The sequence below is a fragment of the Furipterus horrens genome, unplaced genomic scaffold, assembly GCF_987537825.1.
Source record: "Furipterus horrens unplaced genomic scaffold, mFurHor1.1.pri manual_scaffold_7, whole genome shotgun sequence".
NCBI classification, from domain to species: domain Eukaryota; kingdom Metazoa; phylum Chordata; class Mammalia; order Chiroptera; family Furipteridae; genus Furipterus; species Furipterus horrens.
The window spans coordinates 88,342,800-88,368,293 of record NW_028327177.1 but is presented as its reverse complement, the minus strand read 5'-3'; the positions used below and the strand labels follow the sequence as shown (position 1 = coordinate 88,368,293).

The 25,494-nt window shown below is 41.9% G+C and overlaps 1 protein-coding gene across 8 annotated transcripts in view; it reads right to left on the bottom strand.

Moving 5' to 3' along the window:
* The window catches only part of CADPS (calcium dependent secretion activator), a 527,617-nt gene that overhangs the window by 262,904 nt on the left and 239,219 nt on the right, over positions 1 to 25,494 (bottom strand). For all 8 annotated transcript variants that reach the window (XM_090283896.1, XM_090283897.1, XM_090283900.1 and 5 more), the window contains exon 4: positions 5,146 to 5,226. In XM_090283896.1, the coding sequence (XP_090140022.1) occupies positions 5,146 to 5,226 (81 nt within the window). The remainder of the gene's footprint in view (positions 1 to 5,145; positions 5,227 to 25,494) is intronic.

Genomic DNA, 25,494 nt, shown 5'->3' with positions numbered 1-25,494 from the left:
CCATATATCCATGCATGTATACACACACACACGCTCACACCCATGTACACACACATATATATACATGCACACACACATACACACATGCATATACATATATACACACATATACATATAAATCAGGCAGCATGCTACCACCAACACCACAAACAACAACAATACCACTAATAATTATGGTGACTACAGTAAAGATCATGATGCTAGTTGGCATTTATGAGGGTTAACTGTGCACTGGCTACTAGTCTAAGCAGTTTACATGTTACCTCATTTAATTTCTCTAACAACCTACTGAGGCTAGTGCCATTATTTATTCCTACTTTCTGGAGGAAAATGTAGCATAGACGTTAAAGCAATAATTAATAGAATTGCATATGAAACCCAGAGCCCATGTTCTTAGCTACCATATACCAGGCAGAACTATCTGGCCCCAAATGGCAACAGAGCTGAAGTAAGCACTGTGGGGCCTTTCAGCATGGTGACCCAGCATTCAGCAGAGGGCTGGTGACAGCCAGTTCACCATAGCAGGGCCATTCCACTATTACCAGTAAATGTGTATGGTAGGCATAGGGTAAAGTGTGGAGGAAGGTGGGGTAGGGCCAGGCATGTTAAACAAGAGAAAGAAGGTCTTGGAAGTAACTTGTCAAAATCAGCATCACAGACATTGGAAGGCATTTTGGGCACAGGAATCATGAATTTCTGGATTGGCTTCTTTACTCAAACTCTTGAGTGCCTTGGTCTTACTTCCTCAGCTTTTATGAATTGGATGGACTTCCTGTCACTGGAATGAATGTCAAAGGACCTCCTTTGCATTTAGATTTTTCCTTGAACTCAGATTTCCCTGGATTCTTAGTTACTTGACAAGGGCCAGAAGCAGGGAGATGCTCCCTACACATATTCTTTTAGGCAAAAAAAAAAAAAAAAAAAAAAAAAGCACTGACCTCCTCTGTGTTCATGAACACCATACAACTTTATGCTGCAGGGTGGATGCTGGGTATGGCAAAATTAATTTATAAGCTGAGACTAGTATCATTTCCTGGTGAGAGAACAATCCATTTTTTCCTGATTTTTGGCAATGTATGAAGCAGAACTTTTTCATCAGGGAAATATTTGGATATTATTTCTCTCCTAGGGGGCATATTCTCATTAATGTTTGCAGCAGGACCATGGAATGAGATGGGAATTTTGCTCTGCAGAGAATACGAGTCTCGATGGCAACTCCACATTTAAATGACAGTTTGAATAAACAATGATGTTTTACTTTCAGACCTCTGCCACTAATACTACAAAAGCTGTATTAGTTGACTTATCTAATTAGCTCAAGAATTTTGGAATTTTACCCTAGAACATGGCCAAAAGGACTGGCAGATATCACAGCAGTGCTAGTGACACAAACTGCTTGTTTAAGCTCCAATGTCAACTTCTGATCACATAATTTAAAAAACCTAGATTTAATTTCTGGATGAAATTTGGGGACCCTTTAATATCATCCTGAGAGGATTTGGAGAAATGTTTAAATGGGGATTAAGAAGTCTTTTGTACCAGATTTAAAAAATATATATTCAGAGCTCAGGAAAATTTGAAGGCAGCACATGTCTGGTGTTCACAGCAAGGGCTTGGGCAGCTGTCCCTGTCTGATAATTCGTAGGATGTTGGTGTGATTGAATCAACAGATTAAAGTGTCAGGATTGCACTTGCTTCCCTTCTCTTCTAGGAAGAAAGAACAAACATGTGCCTTTCATATGTGCGTGATGATGAGAATGCTGCTGGCAGAACCACCAGGGGTCCTACAACCTCTTTTCCAGAATCTAAGGAAATCAAAGTAGAAAGGATTCAGAACTCCAGGAACCAGTTTTGCCTGATGTTGTTGCTTCATTTGGCCTTCTGGATAAACAGAAGAGAATATACAACAAATTTTTGTGGAAGAGAGAAAGCAGTTCCTGGAAGAGCAATCATCAGCAAGAGAGAACCTGGGGGCAGTTCTGTCCTGGTGTAATTTCCTGTCTATCATCTAACCACTGAAAAGAAAGAGTATGAAACTTGAAATTAGAGCACACAGCTTCCTACTTACTAGTTGAGTGAACTTGAGCACATCACTCAAACTTTCTGATGTGCCTAAAGTAGGGAGAATTATTGTAACTCCAGGGATTGTTTGTCACAGGTCTAAAGGAACTCTCATGTTCAGGTGAAATTGCACAGCTTGACACATTTAATAAAAGACTGATTAGCAAGGAGAGGTCAGGATGAGGTAAGGTGAAGGCCTGGGTGAAGGGCATGTTGGAGCTGTGTATTGGGGCGATGAGGAAAATGAGGGCCTGTATTTGGGAAGGCATTTTTTAATGGTAATAATGCGTTCATACTGGTTAGGACTGCAGATTCTGGTCATTGGGTGACCTTGGTCAAGTCCTATGATATTTCTGCTTCAGCCTCCTCTGAAATGGGAATAATGATAGCACCCTTTTCATAAGGTTATTAGAGGGTTAGGTAGGTTATCAAATATAAAATGCTTAGAAGAGAGTCTGGCACATAGTAAACACCACATACGTAATAGTTAATAATTTTGGGCATGTCTTGGGGTTTCTTCAAATTCCTAATGACCATTCCACCTACAGCCTGACCTCTCAGGTACCACCCTCATTCTCAGCAGTATATTTCTAGCACCTGTGGTTCAGTGAGGCCCTCACCCCCTTTCCACAGTGGATTAATTAATTGCTCCATGGGTTGGCCCTTGAACAAAGTGGGGCCAATCAGAGGCCTGACTTTTGAAATTGTGAATTTGGAGGCAGCAGTAAGAAAAGGAGAAAGAGGAACTAGAGAAAAATATTTGAGAGAGAGATTGATTGGCTAAGTTATTTCCTATCTGGCCATACTGGAAACATGCAGAGTTCTGTAGCAGCCACATTTCCCATCTGAGAAGCACAGAAAGATGGTTTGCAGAGAAAAAAAAAAAAAAAGGAATAATGAATGAGACACACAGAGTTAAGAGACGAGGGAAGTCCTGACCACTTGGTGGCCCCTGGTTCCAGTCCGTTCTTGGGTTTTGGTGGCATTTTGCCCATGGGCTGTGTGAGACACAATCTGATCCCTAGAACTAATCCCCTCTGTTACATAAGCTTCCTTGAGTTGGTGCCTCTAACTTTTGATTAAAATACTCTACCCATCTATTAATTCAGAGAACACAGTGAATTATGTATGGATGACATCTATGTCTAGGAGTTTCTGGTTTTGATATTTATAGGAGCTGATGTTCAGCCATATGGATTGAATTGCACACCCTCACTAAAATCCACTGTGATGCCAGAAACAGAAAAATCAGGGCATGTTAAAAGAAAAGCAGAGGTGCTTTGGTTTCAGTATCTCTTTGTGAATTAGCCAATATCTGAGACCTTGATGTTTTATTTAATTTTTAGTATATAAGTTATTTTTCAATTTCCCTCAGTATTAGCCAGGCTAGTTTAAGCAAAAAGAGAATTTATTTTTCTTGGAAACCAACTAAACTGAGGGAAAAGTTGTTCCATGGCTAACTCTCCAGAATAAGTGGATTCAGGGACTTGAATATCCTGAGGATTTCAGTATATTCCCTGTCTTGGTTTTTCTGTATATGTTGGCTTCATTCTTTCAGATACCTTCCTACCACTAAAAGGCACAGCCCTGTTGACAGGCAATCCATAGGTCCCAGGGAAAGGGTTCATTGGTTCAGTTGCATCAGGCACACATTTCTGGACCAATCACCATGGTCAGGGCAGGCTGAGAAATGTGATTGATCCCGCTTAGGTGAAGAGCTCACTTCCAGGACTAACTAACTTTGGCAAGGGGCCACTGGCATGAATGAGCAATGACTGCAAAGACGTCAGTTTTGAGGAGAACAGGAGGTAATAGTTGATAGATTCTCTCATAAAAATCCTCTATATCCTAAGTGTTTGGAGGACCTTCCATCTACTTTGAAGTTATTCTCTACTCTCTGTAAATAATGACCAAGATTCACTTTAACTACCTAGTTCATTATCTAAGAAAGTCTAATTCTAAGTTACTCTTAATATCCTACTTGGTATCAGAATATTTGGTGGTATGAACTAGAGAGAGCTCTTAAATCTACCATTCTGAGATGAACAACTTGGCTCACTATATAACTGTTGTTCATCCATGGTCTTTTAAAAATTAAAATTAGCCTATAGTAGTTTCTGAAAATATCATGTTAAGCTTCAAAGTTAACTAGAATAAAGGTGTCATGATCTTGTTTTTGAACTGTGTGTATGTGTGTGAGTGAGATTTTCTTTAAGTGAAATTAATAATTAGTTGGGGATGTAACAGTTGTCTAAAGACAGCAAATGGACCAAATGACCTCCATTTTCTGGATAACTTGCTGAGGAGACACTGAGTTTGCAAAAATAAATTCTAAAGCCTTACTGATGTTTATTTCTATGTTAAATAGGGTTTTCAAACATAAGAGCCTTTTACACAAACTTTAGCCAAGTCCATAATTGCATACTATTTTTAATTACCACACTGACTCTATTATAAACTTTGAAGGTGTCCAAAAACAAGATACAAAACATTTCAATAAAACTCTTTGAGTACAAATGGGGATTTATATGGATGAGGGTGTGAATCAAAGTACTAGCAGTGGTGCTGGAAAGCAGTGAAGGATCCGAGCCACATTTAGGAGGTGGAATCAATGAACTGGGTGGTTGGTTGAGAGTGGAATGTTGTGGGGAGGAAGAAGTTGAGAGTGATTAGGAGGTTTCATTTATAGTAACTAGATGGAGAACAGTTGGAAGGAGTAAATGTAGGTATGTGTATGTGGTGAGAGGAAGAAGATAAGGAGTCAGATTTTCAACACATGTCACTTGAATTTCCAGGGGACTGTCCAAGTTGAAATGCTCAATAGACATTTGGAAATAACAGCTTGGGACTCAGGAGAAAGGTGAGACTGGAGTCTGGGTAATGATTGGAGTGTGGTAAATACATGTGCTATCTCTGGGAGAACTGCCCTAAAAAAAAAAAAAGGGTGGAGACCCAATCAGAGTGATTGTCCTCATCTTTCCTCCACTCTGCTTCTCAGTTTTATCTCTTGATGGTCCATAATAATCTGTCTTTGTGTGTGGGACTTTGGCCTGGTCCCCTAGCAAATGTCCCCAGAGTCCTTACCCTGGCGATTTGGTCTGCCATTTGAAGTCGTCCATCCAGCTCCCGTCGGATCTGTGCTGCCTGCTCATCTGGATTGTCTAGCTGCATGGAAACACAAACATGGAAACTTTCAGCCTGAGTCACAAAAGCCAGTAAACTCACAACTTTCCAGTTTACACCCCCATTCTGGCCCCCATGAACACATTTCACTGTAAATAAAGATTGTTGTAACAGACAAATCTAGTTTGAATGAAACCCCAGGTTAAATTCTTTTAGGCAGTATGTGGGCTGAAAGTTGCTAAGAAAGATGTCTGAATGAACCTATATAAGAATCACTCCTGAACTGCCAGGCAGCAGTGTTTCTAATGAGGCCCCATGCAGCACCATTTTGGTCCCATGAAGAAAGTGCTTACACTGCAAACATACAAGGAAGGAGATGGTAATGTAAATATTAATAATAGTATGGAGCAGAGTGTGTATAGACAGTGCCTACATGGCACATATTCTGCTGCTCTCCCACCGCTGGATCATGGAAGATTAATCTTCTCAAACAGCACTCCAGAAGGCCGCTACCACTTAGCTGTCTTCCATGAGTGTTAGAGCTACTAGGATACAAGGATCAGAGTACCCCAGCATAAATAAATCCAGATAATTTCCTAACATCTCTGGTTTCGGTTTCCCATCAATAGAATGTTATTTAATTTCCATCTTCCTATGAATCTATAAAAGAGATTGGCAACCATGTAATTAATATTGTAGCTTTGAGGGTCATGAGGTAGATCTCTGTTGCAATGACTCAACTCCCCTAACGAAGTGTGAAAACAGCCATAGACAGTATGTAAATAAATGAGCACTCCTGTATTCCAGTAACATTTTATGTACAACAACAGGTGGCAGGCAGCTATAGCTGCTGATCCCTGCCCTAGAAATTAAAGTTCTCTCTTTATTTCCAAACAAGCCTAGTTTTATCCTTTAGACTATAATTGAGTCTGCTGTGTACAGTAATTTCTGGTTAATTTTGATCACAGTAAAGGTTAATAAGTAGGGAAGAATCACATGCAAACAGGATGGGCTTTATTCCTCTTTTCAGTATATATCAACTCGCAGACAAAGAGTAGTGTAAGAAGTCTGTGAGTTTTCCAAGCCCCTTTCTTTTAAAAGCCACTTTTATTCATAAATTTGAAAATGATGAAATTTTTACTCAGAAATTAGAAAATGAGAACCCAGCTTCATGCCATAAAAAAAGTCTCATCTATGCTATGAAATAGCATAGAAAAGAAGTTATTTGTACCAAGATGTAAATAAGAAGACTAAAAAATGTATGGTCATACTTCTGAAGCATCAGGACTAGTCATCTTTGTTTTGTTTTTACGAACTGCATAGAAATGCATCTGGCTTTACATTGTTTTCATTTTTTAAATCACCCTGTTCAATTCAGGAGTTGCCTTATCCTCTCCCTCTCACAGTTGTGAGAAGCAGGACTATTTCCAAGACCATAAGGACTGTAACTTTTGGCCATATATTCTAGGGTAGCATTTCCCAAAGAGTGTTTTGCTGAATATTGATCTTATTGGATACCCCAGAGAAAGGTTTCCAGAAGAGCTCCAGAAAAATGGTCAGATGCATTTGGGAAAATTCTGTGTTGAAATGCATGAAGTCTCTGAGAAGTTCTGTAGTAAGGATATCTGTTAGACTTTGACCAACTCAACTATTTTTTAACTTAAATTCAGATGTTCTATCTTTTGCATAATACACAGAGAACATGAGTTGGAAATTCTGCTCTACATAAAGAAAACCACCTGAAAACAGTCACATTACTGACCTGTGGTCTACCGATCACTGCTTGCCATTAGGTGCATGTGGGAAACATGGTATCCCTGATGTTGTTTTTAAGCTCTCATGAACTTTGATTTGATTCCTTTGGAATCAGGTGCAAACCCACTGTGAATACTCAGAAATTTCCTGTTCAAAATACATATGCAAAGGAAAAGTTTATTTCACTGAGAAGCAGCAAAGTGATTTGGTTGGGGGCCAAAGTTGGAAATTCTGTCAGAAGATATCGTGCTCACAGAGGTTGAAATTAAAAAGGAAAAACAGTGCAAAAGAAGCATCCCTATTACTAAGTTTTGCAGAGGCATCTGAGTTCTCCCACTGGCCCCATCAAATGCTACTAGAAACAGCAGAGAATGACAGCGATGAAAATGAGCAGGCTAGGACGACATTAAAGTTCATTCATTACTTTATTGGTTCACTCATATACTCATTCATTCATCCATCAGATTTCTATGGAATGTCTTTATATGCCAAGATACTGGAATACAGTAAAGAACAAGGCAGACCCAGACCCTACCTCCCCGAAGCTTAAGTCTAGCAAGAACAAGTATGGTTATTGAACAATTTTGGCACAAAAAAGAGGGGCTTAGTATTTATTGATGTCTATATCAAGCTCAGGTACACCAAGACCTATATTTCAGCCTTTTCTAAAGGTTCCTAAGAAACAAATGTTAATGTTCACTCTCCCCAAAAGAGGACTCTGGGGTCAGAAAAGGCTATTCCCTTTTGAAAATTTATAATACATGTCAGCATAATAAGAAGTCTGAGAAATTCTAGAGTAAATAAGACTTTTTAACTGCATTTAGCTTTGTCTTTTACACAGTTATGTCACCAAAAGCAAATATTCCACAGAGCAGTTTGGAAAATTCCACAAACTTTATGAGGTAGGTATCATTACTACCCCATTTTATAGAGGAGGAACCTGAGTTCCAGTTCAGAACCCTGCCCCAGGTCCCACAGCTGGGAAAGCAGTAAGAGCCATTTGAAATGGGGTCTGCCCTCCTCAAACTGGAATTCCTCTGCTCTGTTCTATGTTGGTTTCCTACTTAAATGCCCTGTTTGGTTTTCCAATTGGTTCTGACAATTAACTAACCCAATGTCCTCACTTTGTTCCTTGTACGCATGGGTTGATTTCACACACAGAGCCTCCACTTGGGGGTGAGGCAGAGAAGTTATTTACCTTTGGTCACCTGTCATGACTGGCTGATTTCTTCTGGTTTCTGGGGAGGCTGTAAAACAGTCCCCCTGTCCCCCCAAAATGAGAGCAGTAGGGGTGTCCTTTCCTAGTTCTGCAACTTAGTAGTTGTGTGACCTTGGGCAGTTAGTTAACCTCTCTGTGCTTCATCTGAATGACCAGGATATTAACTCTACCTAAGGCTTTCATGAGAATTCACTGAGACAACAGATATAAAGTGCTCAGCCCAGTGCTTGGCATGCAGCAAGCCCTCAGGAAATGGTGGCTGCCTTTGGTGTTATTGGGCAGTCCATGTTGGCTGTATTTCTGACATGGGCCACAATGGGGCATCAAAGATCCAGAGAAGAATGCGCCAGATGGGACAGCATCCCCCCCCTGATGTGGATGTGTAGTCTTAGTTGGATAGTCTGCACCTGAAAGGAAGGTGAGCTGGGGCTCCCATTTCTTGACAAATTTCCCCGACTTTTCAATGTCTTTCACTCTTTCCAGGGTCAAGTCCCTTTAATGAGAAGGAATGAGTGGAAGGCAGACACTGCTGCCTGATAGCTAATAACCTGAAGGGAAGATGAAAACGGAAGATGAAAACGGAAATGCAGCTGAAGTTCCCTAAAATAGCCTGGCATGATAGAGAAGGACATCCTCAATCGTGGAGCTTGACAGCCCCACTGCATGAAATCCAAAAATATAGAGAAATCAAGTAATTACCTTTTCAAGTGCTGGAAAGAAAAAGCCAGAGAATGAGCTTCCATGGAAACAAGATTCTGTTTAGTGCACTGGTCTTTTCCACTGAGGCAAGGAAAGATCAGCTGGTGAACCAGACCAAGGGCAGACCTTTTCCATTGACAACTCATTAGGTTAAAATATGGACATGTGTATTAAGGCTCTTTACTTAGACAAATAATCTTCCTACTAGCAGAGGTCAAGCAGAAGCAGTGTTGTTTTGATTTGCCTGTCAAACAGAGGGAACTCTTTCCCTGGGCTTTTCTTCCAAAGTCAAGGGGAACTGAGTTCAGTGCTGCTTAAGTTCAGAAGTGTGTCGTCTAAGCCATCAGTTCAAGCACATCCTGCGGCTTGGGAATCTCTCCAGCTCATAGCTGTGCTCCCTCAGTTTATATAAAGACAAAAACTCAGACCAGTGGGGCTGTCAGGCTAATTTGCACCTCTAGGGACTCTGAGTGGTGGAGGGACACGTGCTTGGGAATTGGGAGGAAGGGAGTTTGTGCCCAGCTATTTAACTCCCTGGTTGTATGACCTTGTCAAGTCTCTTAACTGCTTTGGGCCTCAGTTTCTTCAATTGCAAAGTGGGAATAATTTTTATCTTGCACGGCTATTGAGAGGACTGAGTGAGACAATGTGTGGCATACTTTGAGGAAAATCAGACAGACTTGGGTCCAATTTTGGTTTTGCAATTTCCTTACTTAAAGGGATCCAACAAGTTACTGAGCCTTCTTAAGCTTCAGTTTCCTCATCTGTAAAACTGGGATAAGACAACTACCTCAACATGTTTTTAGGAGAGTTAAGTGAGATGTTAAGTGTGTGAAGCACCTAGCATGGTGCTAGCACATAGTAGGTCTTATACTTTAGCAAATAGCTTATAGAATTGTCCCTATTTTAGGGTGAGCACTCATCAGATGTTAATTTCCCTCCCTGCCCTTTGTGATTTATGAAAGAAATCAGCTACAGGAACTGGGGAGCCCTGGAGTGATCATGAAGTGCCTGTGTTCTGGCCTTAGCTGGAGGATCTTAGGCCAAAGTCAGAACCTCTCTGTCACAATCCCTTCATCTGAGAAACGACAAACCTTAAGCTATTATGTTCCATAAGTCTCTGAAAAACCTAGATGAGCATTTCTCAAAGTTATATTCTGGGGAACATTAGAACTGCAAGCTGCTCAATGAGAGAGGGTTCTGTGGCCAGATGAAGTCTGCTCGTTCTCTCTTCTTCCTGGGGAGCCACGAGACACATTAGTGAGAAAGTTGACACAAAGCAGACTTGTGTGGTCCCATGTTTCCCAAACTTATCTGCCCAAGTGAGTAATACATTTGAGCACCCAACAACACATTTGGGGTTATTATGCTCATCTATGCAATTCTCTTGTGTACTTCACTTTTCTTATGTCCATGGAAATAATTTTTTTGTGGAAGGGAAGGAGGGAGGAAGCAGGCCTATTATGCAAATAGATCTATATCTCAGTTAAAAAAGCAGCCACATGTGAGCACCCTAACCTCTAGGGTGATGGAGAAGTCATCATAGGTCCCAGGCTTAGAGCCTCCTCATTAACCTCAAAGCCTTAGAGGATTGACCTTGACAGTGTGGCAGGGGGATGTCCTTGAGCACTAGCTTTTCTTAGCAATGCCTGAATTCTCCAGTGCTCACATGTTCCAATGATATTGAGGCACAGCCAGTTCTGGATTCTTTCAAAATCATCATTTTACAGCTGTAAGGCAGCCTTTGGTTAAGCAAAGAGGAAGCGTGATTCAAATATGTAGACATTTTAAACAGAAATAGGCAGATTACTTTATGCGTTATTTGAATAATTATTCTGGTTTCAGGAAAAATGTATGATACTTAGCCTCAGAGCAAATAGACCCACTTCAGCATAAGGACTAAAATGAAAATGACCCAGAATTGTGTCTGGAAGGAGCTGTAGAGGTGATGTAGTGACCTCAGGCTGGGGTGCATGTCCTGCTGAGCTCTGTGGCCTGTGGGGCATCACATCCTCTTTTGAGATACTCCACTGGGTCCCTTGCTGAGGCTTTGGATGGGCTGCCTTCCTCCTGCTGCAGAGTCTTTGCACATGCTGTTCCTCACTCCAGGAGCACTTTCTCTTGTGTACCCCTAAATTGGTAATTGTCCTTCATCTCTCACCTTTGCAGCACACTCCTCTTTGACTCCCCCAAATTTGGTGACTTTCTCCTGTCACATGCTCTCCAGACACTATGCACCTCTCCTTTACTAGCATTTATCACAATTGTAATTTTACATGTATTCCTGTGATTATTGACATTTACCTACCAGCTGTCATCTCTGTGGGGGCAGTGATGGGTGCAACTTTGCTCACTTCTGCAACACTGAAACCTAGCCTGATGCCAAATGCACAGCCTGCTCTGATGATTGTCTGACCGACTAAAGTACTGAGTTAATTAACTGTGACCTAAAGAGGGAATGGGACCTGCCCGCAGTCACACAATTACCAGTGAGAGCTAGGATCAAATTACCAACCTGCTAACTTCTAGTTTGCTGTCTTGCAGCTTAGTGGCTGTGTCGTTGGAAGTGCCATTCTCTGCAGAAATTGGGAGGAAAAAAAAAAAAAAAACTTTGCTGGCCTATAAGCAGTCTCAACCCTGATAAAGCATCCTTAATTCTGGGCTCTGGGAACTGAGGCAGGTGTGCTGTAAGCAGCTGCAATGCGAACCACCTGCTGACCTGGGTTTAGCTCAATCTGTTCCCCTTGTTTCCTTTCCATTTCCCAGCCTGGCCCCTCGGGTCCCAGGGATCAGCGTGTGAGAAGCAGGCTGCCAAGAGCTACTGCAGAGGGGGTGGAGGCACCTCCCTGAAAAGCACTCTTATCAGCTGGCATGGCCCTCCTTTTCTCCATAGCCCCATGTTTTTTATCCTCCTCCAGAGACAAAGTGCTCAGGGAATGCTGCTCTCCTGGTGCACTGAAGTCTGGAAAGTTACAGCCAGGACAATGTCGGGCTCCAAACAGATGATGTGGCTGCCCAAGCTCCTGTTTTGAGGACATTCTGAGATTTGGACTGTGGCTGCATTACTGCATTCAGTGTGTGGCTGCAACTTCCAAATCCCTTTCCTTCCCTCTCTTACCACCTGTCTCCCCTTTGTTCACCTCCAGTGTGGAGGCTGTAGATGTGGTTGGCAGACAGCTCTGGTCTACTGTCCAGGTTCAAATTCTTGCCTTTCCACTTGAAAACTGAGGGCCACTGAGAAAGTTATCAGATCTTTCTCAATCTCAGCTTTTTAACTTTTTTCAACTCCCTTAACTCTAAAGTACAGTAGGAATAATAATGATAATAGCTACCTTGTAGAACTGATAAGAGGTTAAATGAGATGCTGTGTGTATGACACTTATCAGAGGGCAGTCACTTTCAGTAAATCTTAAAGACCTCCCGCACTTGGCATTCTGCAGCCTGCAGACCCAATGCAAATAGAGATCTTTATAACACTTAAAGTAGCAGAACAGGTTTCCCTCATTTCAAGGTAAGAAACCAAGCTTCAAAAGATTATGTAGCCCAGCACAGAGGGGATAACACTTAGAACAAAGAGCATGGATTTTAGAATCAGAAAACTTTGAAATCAGACCCTACCTCTTTCACACTCTCACAGTGTGACCAGTGCCAGGGTACTCATCCTTTCTGAGCAATTGTATCTGTAGCTCTTAAAATAATACCATCAGAGAAATATTGCAATGGTGGTAATAATAGACAGTTTCACACTGTAGGGCATCAACATTTGTGGGTTTATTATTACTTCTGTAATAATAAATAATAATAATAATAAATATTACTTCTGGGGCAAATCAGATTAAACCTGCAGCCTAGCCTCCTATCTGAGTCTCTACCAGGACCCTGTTCCAGGGTTATTTGTAGTGAAGACATGGAGTTTGGTGTCTTATCCATACTCAATTACCTTTTGCTTTTATAAAAATTATAAAAATTCCCCTACCACCTCATTTGTGAAGACTTAAAATATGACCATTTGTTCCATTATCTCACCAAGAGAAGACCTTGAGTAGGTCAAAGTTTCCATTCTAAAGGATGTACTTTGATTGCAAAATGCAGGCTGTAGCTCACAGAGTGTGCCAGCCAATAAGAACATCCTCTGCATTTGAGTCACCCATTTTATGTCTTTGCTGGCTTCTGGCTATGCAGTAAATATAACACAAGAACTCCAAAGGCAGTAATTCTCTGAGGAAGAAGCAAATAATGCATAAAAAATATCCCAAACAGAAAACCAATCCATTCCTTTAGGATCCTGCAGTGCTCAATCAATCTTTTCCCTTTCCTACCCAAGTCCTGGAGTGACCTCCTCTCCTTTCCCCAATTTCAAATATGACACATGATTTAGGGTCTCATTTGAGATCCACTTCTTTCAGGGAAGCTCTCCTTGATTACTTTAGTGATGTATCAACTAGCTTTCATACACATTACTAGCCACCCCAGTATCTAAACCTTCTATGTGTCACGTCTTAGATTTACCTTCCCTGCCAGAATAGCTGTAGGGCATAGTGGTCAGGGACATAGGAACTTGAAACAGTTATATCTGTGCTCAAATCTATGCTCTGCCGCTTACCAGATCTGTGACACTGGACAATATACTGAACTCTCTCTGTCTGTGGCCTCATCTGCAATTAGGAGTCCTAATAGTAACAATACCAAGAGCAGAGGCTTGTTATGAGAATAAAAAAAGGCAATACTTGTAAAGCATGTAACAGGTTTACAAAGTCAATAATTTAGTACTGTTGAGGCCAGAGCCCATGAATTTTACCCAGCATGAAGGACACAAATGTGTTTTCTATTGGTCATTTTAATGATCTTCATATTTGGGGTTGGAAGACGGTCCGATTCACCTGCCACTATCTGGGGGACACAAGCGACTGAAGACATTCAAAGAGAGTAGGCATTGCCTTTCTGGGTGGGAGTATGGTGACTGGAGTCCAGGGTATGGAAGCAGCAGGTAGTTATGTGAAGAGAGGATGCTGAGGACTAGGTTGGTTTATCCCCTCTTAACTATGTAGTTGCCCCTAAATATCTTTTGAATCCATTTATTCTGTTAATCCACTTCCCTAGGTCAGACTACCATCTCTATCCTGGACCACTGACCTATTTACAGACTTCCTCTCTGATATAGTGGTTCTTAATCCTGGATATACATTAGAGTCACCTAGGGGAAATGAAAGAAAATCCCAATACCCCAGCTGCACCCAGACCAACTAAATCAGTTGAGCCCAGGCATCAGTATTTTTAAAAACTGTCCAGGTGATTTCAATGTGCAGTGAAGAATGAGAACCTCTAACAAAAGCTAGTGGTTCTCAAACTATGGTGCACATAAGAATCAATCAGAGAACTTGTTAAAACACAGTCATGGGCCTCAGCCCAGGAGAGCTTTGATTTTGTAGGTTTGGGGTAAGACCCAAGAATTTACCCTTCTAACAACTTCCTAAGTGAGGCTGATGCTGCATATCACACTGCGAGCAAGGATCTCGAATCCATGCTCAACACTGCATTCTACTCATCTTTTTGGAGTGTGCATTTGCTCATGTTACTCTCCTGCTTAAGACCCTTCAATAAATCTCTACTTTCCTTGGCAATAGGAGTCCCAGTCCCAAGTCCTGTACAGCTTTCCAGTCTTATCTCCTGCTACTCTGTCTTGCCCTCTAAGCTCAGGCCATTCTGTACTTCTAGGTTCTCAAACATGACATATTCTTTTGTGTTTCCAGGCTGATTGCACATACTCTACCATTTTTGTCTGGCTAACATTTACCCATAAACCCAGCTTCCAGCCTCAATATATTGCTCCTTCAGAAGCCTTCCTGGTTCCAGCCAAGGTCACAATTTCTAGGTGCCCATAACATCTGAAACTTCTATTTTATCACTCCCATCACATTTGCATTATTTGCTCCAGGATATGTCCTCTGTAAGACCATGAATCCCTGGAGGACAGGGACCTTGTCTGTTTTATTCACTATAAAATCTCAAGGGACTGGTGCATAGCAGGTGAGCAAAAATATATGCAGAATTATATTTGAGATGGAGATAATGATATCCACTTGGTAGGGTTGTTTTGATGAGTTAATAAGTTTGCCCAAGCTCTTAGTGTAATGTCTGACACTTAATAGGTGCTCAGTTCATGACCTAAATAGAAATATGAATGCAAATGCTTTACACTTAAGGAATCCTTGTTGAGTGTGTAAGAGAAATTTAAGTGCAGAGAGAATAGAGAAAAACTGACTAGCGTGGTATGAATATCAGAGATGCGAACCAATGAAACTCTGGCAGTCTCGGTTTCCTTATGTTGAAACTGGAAGTATTAATACTCAACTGAGCATTTAAAAAGTATTCATTAAACACTTGCTTTGTACCAGGCATTGTACCATGAGCTGTGAGAGCAGGATAAACACAGAATGTGCCTTCTATGTGAGAGCTAACATTTATTGAATATTGAATATTTACTATGGTCTGGCATCATACCAAGTGCTTAATCCTTGAGCTAGGTATTACTATTACAATCAATACCACTTCACAGATGAGCAAATGTAGGCTCAGGGTGATTAAAGTAACATCTGAAAGAAGTGGTAAAGCTGGGATATGAATTCAGTTCTGAGCCAAGTCATGCTTTAACCATCTCCCTGTCACAATACACAGTCAGGATAACTTTAAGAATTCTTTCCAGAACAGAAATGTTATTTTAAAAAATTATTAAAGTGTTGAACAAATGTAAATTATTTTTTGTCATTAGTTTTGGATTTAGTTATTTCTAATTTATGAAATTCTGTTTGGGCAGCAATTTTGACATGAATATTATTAGAGATAAAATGGCTTTTTGTGCTATTGAATAATGTTGATATCTCAACAGCATCAAGCTGTGGTAAAAAGCAACGTGAACTGGCAAAAATAATGTGCCCAATGGGAAATCCAGAAAACACCCAATAAAATTGAATGCTTTTGCTAAAAAATGCTCACTCTTTATTTTTTTAAGAAAAGTGAAATTAATTTTCAAGTATCTATAATGCAGTATAAAAGTTACTCACAAGGTCAAAATGAAACCAAGTAACTTAGCTTCTACAATTATGGTTTAATGAATGTACCTGTGCCTGGAGGTGAGTGTCTGTGTATGTGTGTGCATAACACAGATCTCAAGCAGTAGAAACATGCAGAACTCTAAATGATAGAACTGCCCATGTCAATTAAGATTGAAGCAAAGATTGGCAGCCCCCAGCCAATTAGGTGCCATCTCGCCATGGCTCGCCTGCCCCACTGGGTGCGTGGGGATCAGAGAGGCGTCTCTCAAAAAGTGGGCCACAAAACACTCGCACCAGGCAATTCCAAGCAAAAAACAAGAAAGAAGCCTCCAGCTCTTCGCCTCGCTAGCTGGAACATCAGGACCATGTGTCCCGGACTTACTGCAGACCTTCCGTGGATCAATAATGCCAGGAAAACCGCCGTCATCGACAGGGAACTGGCACGACTAAACATCGACATTGCAGCTCTACAGGAGACCCGGTTGGCCGACAACGGAACTATCAGAGAAACCAACTACACCTTCTACTGGCAAGGGAAGTCTCCGGACCAACCAAGACAGCACGGTGTTGGGTTCGCTGTGAAGAACACGCTTGTTAACTCCATAGAGCCACCCACAGGAGGCACAGAGAGATTACTTACCCTCCGATTGTCAACAACTATCGGCCCAGTCAGCATTCTTAGCACGTACGCCCCAACCCTCTGCGCCACCACCGAAGAGAAAGAACAGTTCTACCATGCACTGGACGAAGTGTTATCCAAGACCCCCAGAAGTAACGCTCTTTATCTCCTTGGAGACTTCAACGCAAGAGTAGGAGCCGACCACATGGCCTGGCCCACCTGCCTCAGAAACTTTGGGAGAGGAAAGATCAATGAGAATGGTCGGCGACTGCTTGAGCTTTCGTGTCACCACGGCCTGTGCGTGACAAACACATTCTTCAAGTGCAAAGAGATCCACCAGGTGTCATGGAGGCACCCCCGCTCCCGCCACTGGCACCAGCTTGACCTCGTCATCACCAGAAGAACGGATATTGGCAGCACCCTCCTCACCCGCAGCTACCACAGTGCAGACTGCGACACGGACCATGCCCTCGTGGTAAGCAAGGTGCGCATAACGTCGAAGAGGTTGCACCACTCCAAGATGAAGGGTCGCCCACGCATCAACACCAGTTGTGCCAGCAACCCAGTTAAGACCCAGCAATTCATCAACAGGATGGAAGATGCACTCGGCGAGGGAATGGCGGCAGATGACATTATCGAATCCAATTGGCCACGTCTCCGCGACGCCATATACAACTCCGCCATTATTGCTTATGGGAAGAAAGAGTGGAAGAACGCTGACTGGTACGAGGCTCACTGGGAAGAAATGGAACCCATGATCGAGGCTAAGAGGAAGGCCCTACTGGCTTACAAGGCCACGCCCACTCCCAGTACACTTCAAGCTCTACGGGCTGCCAGGAACAAAGTCCAGAAGACCGCCTGCCACTGTGCCAACACCTATTGGCTAAACCTGTGCAGAAGCATCCAGGAAGCCGCCGATATAGGCAACGCACGAGGAATGTATGAGGGTATCAAGAAGGCAACAGGCCCAATCCCCTTCAAGATCGCCCCCCTTAAGTCCAAGACAGGTGAGGTCATCACTGACCAGGAACAGCAAATGCGGCGGTGGACCGAGCACTACCTCGAGCTGTACGCAACGAGGAACACCGTAACAGACACTGCTCTTAACGCCATCCCAGACCTACCAGTCATGGAGGAGCTAGACACCCCACCTACTGCGGCAGAGCTCAGCAAAGCCATCGACCGCCTCGCTTGCGGGAAAGCACCAGGAAGCGACGGAATCCCTCCAGAAATCCTAAAGAGTGGGAAACCAGTCCTGCTACAGCCGCTCCACCATCTACTCTGTCTCTGCTGGAAGGAGGGTTACATCCCCCAGGATATGAGAGACGCCAACATTATCACCATGTACAAGAACAAAGGAGACCGCAGTGACTGCAACAACTACCGGGGCATCTCTCTCCTCAGCGTCGTCGGCAAAGTATTCGCCCGGGTCGCTCTTGCCTGCCTGCAGACCCTTGCTTCCCGCGTCTACCCAGAGTCCCAGTGTGGCTTCAGAGCTGGCCGATCAACAGTGGACATGATCTTCTCCCTACGCCAGCTGTAGGAGAAGTGTCACGAGCAGCATAAACCACTCTACTTCGCCTTTATCGACCTCACGAAGGCGTTTGATCTGGTCAGTCGAAGCGGACTCTTCAGCTTGCTACGGAAGATTGGCTGTCCACCACATCTGCTTGCTGTGGTCATGTCCTTTCATGACAACATGCACAGCACGGTATCCTACAACGGCGCAACCTCTGAGGCCTTCCCAGTCAGCAGCGGAGTAAAGCAGGGCTGCGTCCTCGCGCCTACGCTGTTCGGAATCTTCTTCTCCATGCTCCTCCAATACGCCTTTAAGGACTGCAGCGAGGGTGTCTTCATTCACACCAGATCCGATGGAAGCTCTACAACCTGGCCCGTCTACGAGCCAAGACCAAAGTCAAAGAGGTGCTTATCCGTGAGATGCTCTTTGTCGACGACGCAGCCTTGACATCACACTCCAAAGAGGGACTCCAGCAGTTAGTCACTTGCCTTTCCCACGCATGCAAGGAGTTCGGACTAGCCATCAGTCTGACGAAGACGAAACGTTATGGCTCAAGGCACGGGGACTCCCCCATGCATCACCATCGACGGATACACCCTGGAGGTTGTCAATGATTTCACTTACCTCGGGTCCACCATCTCGAGCTCTCTGTCAGTTGACTTGGAGGTCAACCGGAGAATCACCAGGGCAGCCACAGTTATGGCCAAACTGAACCGGCGAGTGTGGAACAATTCCAGCCTCACTGAGAAAACCAGACTGCGCATCTACCAAGCCTGCGTACTCAGCACTCTCCTCTATGGCAGTGAGACGTGGACCACCTACGCAAGGTACGAAAGGAAACTCAACAGCTTCCACATGAGGTGCCTGCGACGCGTCCTGCATGTCGCCTGGCAGGATAAGGTCCCCAACACCGAGGTGCTGAAGCGAGCCAACATGAGCAGTTTGCATGCAGTTCTTAGTGAGAGACGCCTCAGGTGGCTCGGCCATGTCAAAAGAATGGATGCAGGCCGTATTCCCAAAGACCTCCCCTACGGCGAGCTAGCAGAAGGCCAGAGGATGACAGGGCGCCCAAAACTGCGGTTCAAAGACATCTGCAAAAAGGACATGACACAATGCTCCATCAATCTCAACACATGGGAAGTTCAAGCAGACGACCGCCTAGCCTGGAGGCTCACGGTCAGGCAAGGTACGTCACGCGCAGAGGCTGCGCGCAACGAGGAGGTGGTCCAGAAAAGATCGAGGCAGAAGCAGCGTCAACAGCAGCAACAACAGCCATCTGCCTTCACCTGTAACAAGTGTGGCAGGGATTGTCACTCCCGAGTCGGACTGCACAGCCATTCTCGGTGGTGCAGATAGACTCTCAAGAAGCTACGCCATCGTCTCTCGAGACGGACGGCTGCCGCCGCCGCCGCCGCCGCCGACGACGATGTGAGAACTGTCACATGCAACTGTTTCCTTTGAGCAACATGTCACAAGTGCAAGACATGCTTAATTTCTAGTCTTAGGCTGATCTTTACACAAGTAACTGGTAGAAATTGTGTCCATTCATAAGTCTACCTACATATATCATTACCTCATTTTTCTTGCCCTGCAGAGTATGTCTACACTGGTGATACCATTGTTCAAAGCCAAAAATATTTATAAAGGATGTGTTTCAACTTGGTTAAGACCTGTCAAAGGAACAGTTAATTCCTGGTGTGAAATCCATAACCAAGTAGATATATTTTAATTAGTTATTTTAAAAGTATCTGTGGGCAAGCAGAAGAGCTAGAATTAAAAAGAACAAAATCCCAAATTTTCCAATAGAGGGGAAAATAGAAATGACAAAACACACTCCAAATTACATGGACAGCATTTATGAAATTCTTCTTGCCTGCAATATATTTATCATGTGCTACAGATTAACAAAGGCATCAGGATGTCATATATTCTAACACATGTAACAGTTCTTAATTTATTTGTGGGACTGCTGCTCTTACCATATTCATCAAGTTAGAAGTGGTTGGAGGCTATTCAGAAGTAGATTTTGTATTTTCAGTGAAGTTGGGGTCAATAATCCCATATCAATCATAAACAAGGATAACCATGTAGTTATACTAAAAATATAAGTAAATATTGAAAAAGTACATTTAAAATGAGGGACAAATTTATCATGATTGACTAGTTTATTCCATGGTAACAAATTAACCCTGAAATCTCAGTGTCTTAATACAACAATGGTTTATTTCTTGTTTATCCTATATGTCCAATGATTATGAAGGACTGTGTTTGACACAGTCACTCAGGAACCCAGGAAGATGGAAGCAACACCATTTGGGGATTCTGCCAACTCAATATGCGACTTTTAGGTTCACTGTGACAGGAGAGCATAGAGCATGAAGAACTCACAGCCTGTTTCCTGGAATAAGTTATATGGTCCTAACCTAACTGTAAGGGAAGCTAGAAAGTGTTAGGGAACACATAAAATATTTTGTGAGTATTACTGTCTCTGCCACAAAGAACTATTATGGATTCTGGTCAGGGTTCTTATGATATAAAGTCTATCTTGAGTATATGAAAATGACTATATTTTCTATTTTATCTCATCTGTGTGGACAACTCTATATCAATTCAAATTAACATCAGTGGTAGATCGAAGAAGGTGGAGGAGTACGTGGAAGCTATACTAACATCCTCCCAGGACCAATCTGGAATTACAACTAAATTGTAGAGAACAATCCTGAATAACCAACTGAACACTAGCTGGAGAGAAGCCTTATAACCATGGACAGACAGAAGAAACCACTTCACAAAAAGAGACTGGTAGGATGTGTGGAGGAGAAGTAAGAGGGCTGGCGAGCTCCCACAGGTGGCAGCTGAAGTTCTGGAGGGATATTTCAGAGACTGCAGGGGGTAGTTCCCTGAGAAGTGTGGGGTCTAAACCCCAAACTGGGCTCCCCAGCCTATGGCACCAGAGTCAGAAAAGAACCCAAATAACATCCTGCTGTGAAAACCAGCATGGTTTCTGTCTGCCAGGAAGAGATGGCTGGAGACTCAGATGGCCTCTTAAAGGGCAAATCAACAAAATTTCATCTGCAACCATTTACCCTGAGCTCTGGCACAGAGAGGGCACAGTAGAGTAGAGATTTGTGAGGAGAGCCTGGGGTTGATGGCTTTGGGGAGAGAACTAAAGGAACAGCTGCCAGGTTTCCTGTGCTGAGTCATTCCCTGTACTGCAGAAGCCATCTTTCTCAGGCAGAGAACTCCTCTCCTCCTCTCCTTTCCAGTGGGAAGCAAGAGCCCCAACTGTAGGAATTACTCTGCCCCAGCCTATGGATCTTAAGCTGATCTGCTGATTACCGCTTGATTAACTTAACAACTGATCAGTTCAGTGACTGATTAGTGTAATAACGAAGGCAGAAAACACAAAGAAACAGACAGAATGAGAAGACAAAGACACAGGTCCCAAATGAAAGAACAAGACAATTCTCCAGAAGAATGAGGTGAAATGGAGGTAAGCAATTTATCAGATAGAGGGTTTAGAGTAATGGTTATGGCGATACTCAAAAGGATTAAAAAAAAAAACATAGAAAGCATAAAAAAGGGCTAGTCAGAAATAAATAATGCAATATCTGAAATAAATAATACATTGGAAAGAATAAACAGTAGGTTAGATGAAGCAGGGGGTCACATCAGTGATTTGGAAGACAAGGTAGAAAAAGACACCCAGGAAGAGCAGGAAAAAGAAAAAATTCTTAAAAACGAGGAGAGTTTAAGAAACATTTTAGACAACATGAAGTATACTAACATCTGCATCATGTGAATATCAGGAGGAGAAAAGAGCGAGCATGGGATTGAGAACTTATTTGAAGAAATAATGACTGAAAACTTCCCTAACCTGCTGAAGGAAAAGGACACACAAGTCCAGGAAGCACAGAGAGTCCCAAACAAGTTGGACTCAAAGAGGCCTACACTGAGACATATCATAATTAAAATGACAAGGCTTAAAGAAAAGGACAGTTCCTAAAAGCCACAAGAGAAAAGGAGGTAGTTACCTACAAGGGAGCATCAATTAGACTGTCATCTGATTACTCAATGGAAATATTTTAGGACAGAAGGGAGTGGCATGAAATATTCAAGATGATGCAAAGCAAGGACCTATAACTAAGGCTACTTTACCCAGCAAGGCTATTATTTAAAATCAAAGGAGAAATAAAGAGCTTCCCAGATATGAAAAAGCTAAAGGAGTTTGTTAAAACCAAACCAACACTACAACAAATATTAAAGGGCTTGCTTTGAGAAGAAAAAGAAGAAAAAAAAAGAACAAGAAGAAAAAGAAGAGGGAAAAATAACAGAGGAAAACGGTCTAACAATAAAAGTGGCACTATATACATATCTATCAATAATCACCTTAAATGTAAATGGCTTAAATGATCTAATCAAAAGCCATAGGGTAGCTAAATGGATACAAAAACAAGACCCATATATACATTGCCTTCAAGAAACCCATCTAAGAATGAAAGATACACATAGACTATAAGTAAAGGGATGGTAAAAGATATTTCATGGAAATGGAAAAGAAAAAAAGCTGGGGTAGTAGTACTTAGATCTGATCAATAGCCTTTAATATAAAGGATATAGTAAGAGACAAAGAAGGATACTACATAACTGTAAATGGAACAATACAAGAAGATATAACCTTAGTAAACATTTATGCACCCAACATAGGTGCACCTAAATATGTAAAGCAAATATATATTTTTTAATTTTCCCTTTTATTTATTTATTTGGAATTTTAATTACAGTTGTCCCATCCCCCCCATTTCTCTCCCCCACTGAGTCCACCCCTTCTTCCACAATCATGTCCCTCCCCATTGTCCATGTCCATGAGTCATTTATACACGTTCTTTGACTAAACCCTTTCCTTACTTATCCCTTCTCTCCCTCCCCGCTATTGACTGCTATTCTGCTCTTTGTCCTATTTAGTTCATTTGTTTGCATTGTTCTTTAGTTTCCTGTATTAGGTGATATCATATGGTATTTTGCTTTCTTTGTCTGGCTTATTTCACTTAGCATAATTCTCTCTAGTTCAAGCCATGTTGTTGCAAATGGCAGGAGTTCCTTCTTTCTTTCTGCTACATAGTATTCCATTGTGTAAATGTACCACAGTTTTTGGATCCACTCATCTACAGATGGACATTTAGGCTGTTTCCAGCACTTAGCTATTGTAAACAGTGCTGCAATGAACATAGGGGTGCATGAGTTCTTTTGATTTAGGGTTTTAGGATTTTTTGGGTATAGTCCTAGAAGTGGAATCGCTGGTTCAAAAGGCAGTTCCAGTTTTAGTTTTTTGAGGTAATTCCATACTGTTTTCCATAGTGGTTGCACCAGTCTGCATTCCCACCAACAGTGCAGTAGGGTTCCCGTTTCTCCACATCCCTGCCAGCACTTGTTATTTGTTGATTTGTTGATGATGGCCATTCTGACTGGTGTAAAATGGTATCTCATTGTGGTTTTTATTTGCATCTCACTGATGGCTAATGATGTTGAGCACTTTTTCATGTGTCTATGGACCCTCTGTATGTCCTCTTTGGAGAAGTGTTTGTTCAGGTCCTTTGCCCATTTTTAAATTGGGTTGTTTGTTTTCTTGATGTTGAGTCGTATAAGCTCTTTATATATTTTGGAGATCGGTCCCCTGTCTGTGATGTCATTGGCAAATATGTTTTCCCATATGGTTGGTTTCCTTTTCATCTTGCTGATGTTTTCTTTTGATGAGCAGAAACTCTTTAGTTCGATGTAGTCCCATTTGTTTATTTTTTCCTTTATTTCTCTTGCCTTAGGAGATGTATCCATGAAGATATTGTTACGTGAGATATTTGAAATTTTGCTGCCTATGTTTTTCTCTAGGACTTTTATGGTGTCATGACTTACATTTAAGTCTTTGATCCATCTTGAGTTTATTCTCGTGTGTGGTGTAACTTGGTGGTCTAGTTTCATTTTTTTGCAAGTCCCTGTCCAGTTGTCCCAGCACCATTTGTTAAAGAGGCTCTTCTCACTCCATTTTATGTTCCTTCCCCCTTTATCCAATATTAGTTGACCATAGAGGCCTGGGTTTATTTCTGGACTCTCTATTCTGTTCCACTGATCTATATGTCTGTTCTTATGCCAGTACCAGACTGTTTTGATCACAGTGGCTTTGTAGTATTGTTTGGTATCTGGTGTTGTGATTCCTCCTGCTGTGTTCTTCTGTCTCAAGATTGCTTTTGCTATTCGGGGTCTTTTTTGGTTCCAGATGAATTTTTGGAGTATTTGTTCTAGGTCTGTGAAATATGTCATCGATATTTTAATAGGAATTGCATTGAATCTGTAAATTGCTTTGGGTAGTACGGCCATTTTGATGATGTTGATTCTTCCCACCCAAGAACATGGTATTTGCTTCCATTTATTTGTATCTTTCTTAATTTCTTTCTTCAATGTTATGTAATTTTCAGAGTACAGGTCTTTTATCTCTTTGGTTAAGTTTACTCCTAGGTACTTTATTTTTCTTGTTGCTATAGTAAATGGTATTTTCTTTTTTGTCTCTGTCTCTGCTATTTTATTGTTGGTGTACAGAAATGCCTTAGATTTCTGTATATTTATTTTGTACCCAGCTATTTTTCCAAATTCACTTATTATATCAAGTATTCTTTTAGTGGAGTTGATAGGGTTTTCTAGGTATACTATCATGTCATCTGCATATAATGATAGTTTTACTTCTTCCTTCTCAATTTGGATGCTTTTTATTTCTTTTTCTTGTCTGATTGCTATGGCTAGGACTTCCAACACTATGTTGAATAGGAGTGGAGAGAGTGGACAGCCTTGTCTAGTTCCTGATTTCAGGGGGAATGCTTTCAGTTTTTGTCCATTGAGTATGATGTTGGCTTCAGGCTTCTCATATATAGCCTTAATTATGTTAAGGTATGCTCCCTCTATTCCCATTTTGCTGAGTGTTTTCATCATAAATGGGTGTTGTACTTTATCAAATGCTTTTTCTGTATCTATTGATAGGATCATGTGATTTTTGTCTCTCATTTTGTTTAGGTGATGTATTATATTTATTGATTTGCAAATATTAAACCATCCTTGCATCCCTGGGATGAATCCTACTTGATCGTGGTGTATGATCTTTTTGATGTATTGCTGGATCCTATTTGCCAATATTTTATTGAGGATTTTAGCATCTATGTTCATCAGTGATATTGGCCTGTAGTTTTCTTTCTTTGTTGTGTCTTGACCTGGTTTTGGGATTCGGGTAATACTGGCTTCATAGAAAGAGTTTGAGATTTTTCCCTCTTCTTTGATTTTTTGGAATAGTTTGAGGAGGACAGGAGTTAGTTCTTCCCTAAATGTTTTGTAAAATTCTCCTGTGAAGCCACCCGGTCCAGGGCTTTTGTGTGCTGGGAGATTTTTGATTACTGTTTCAATTTCC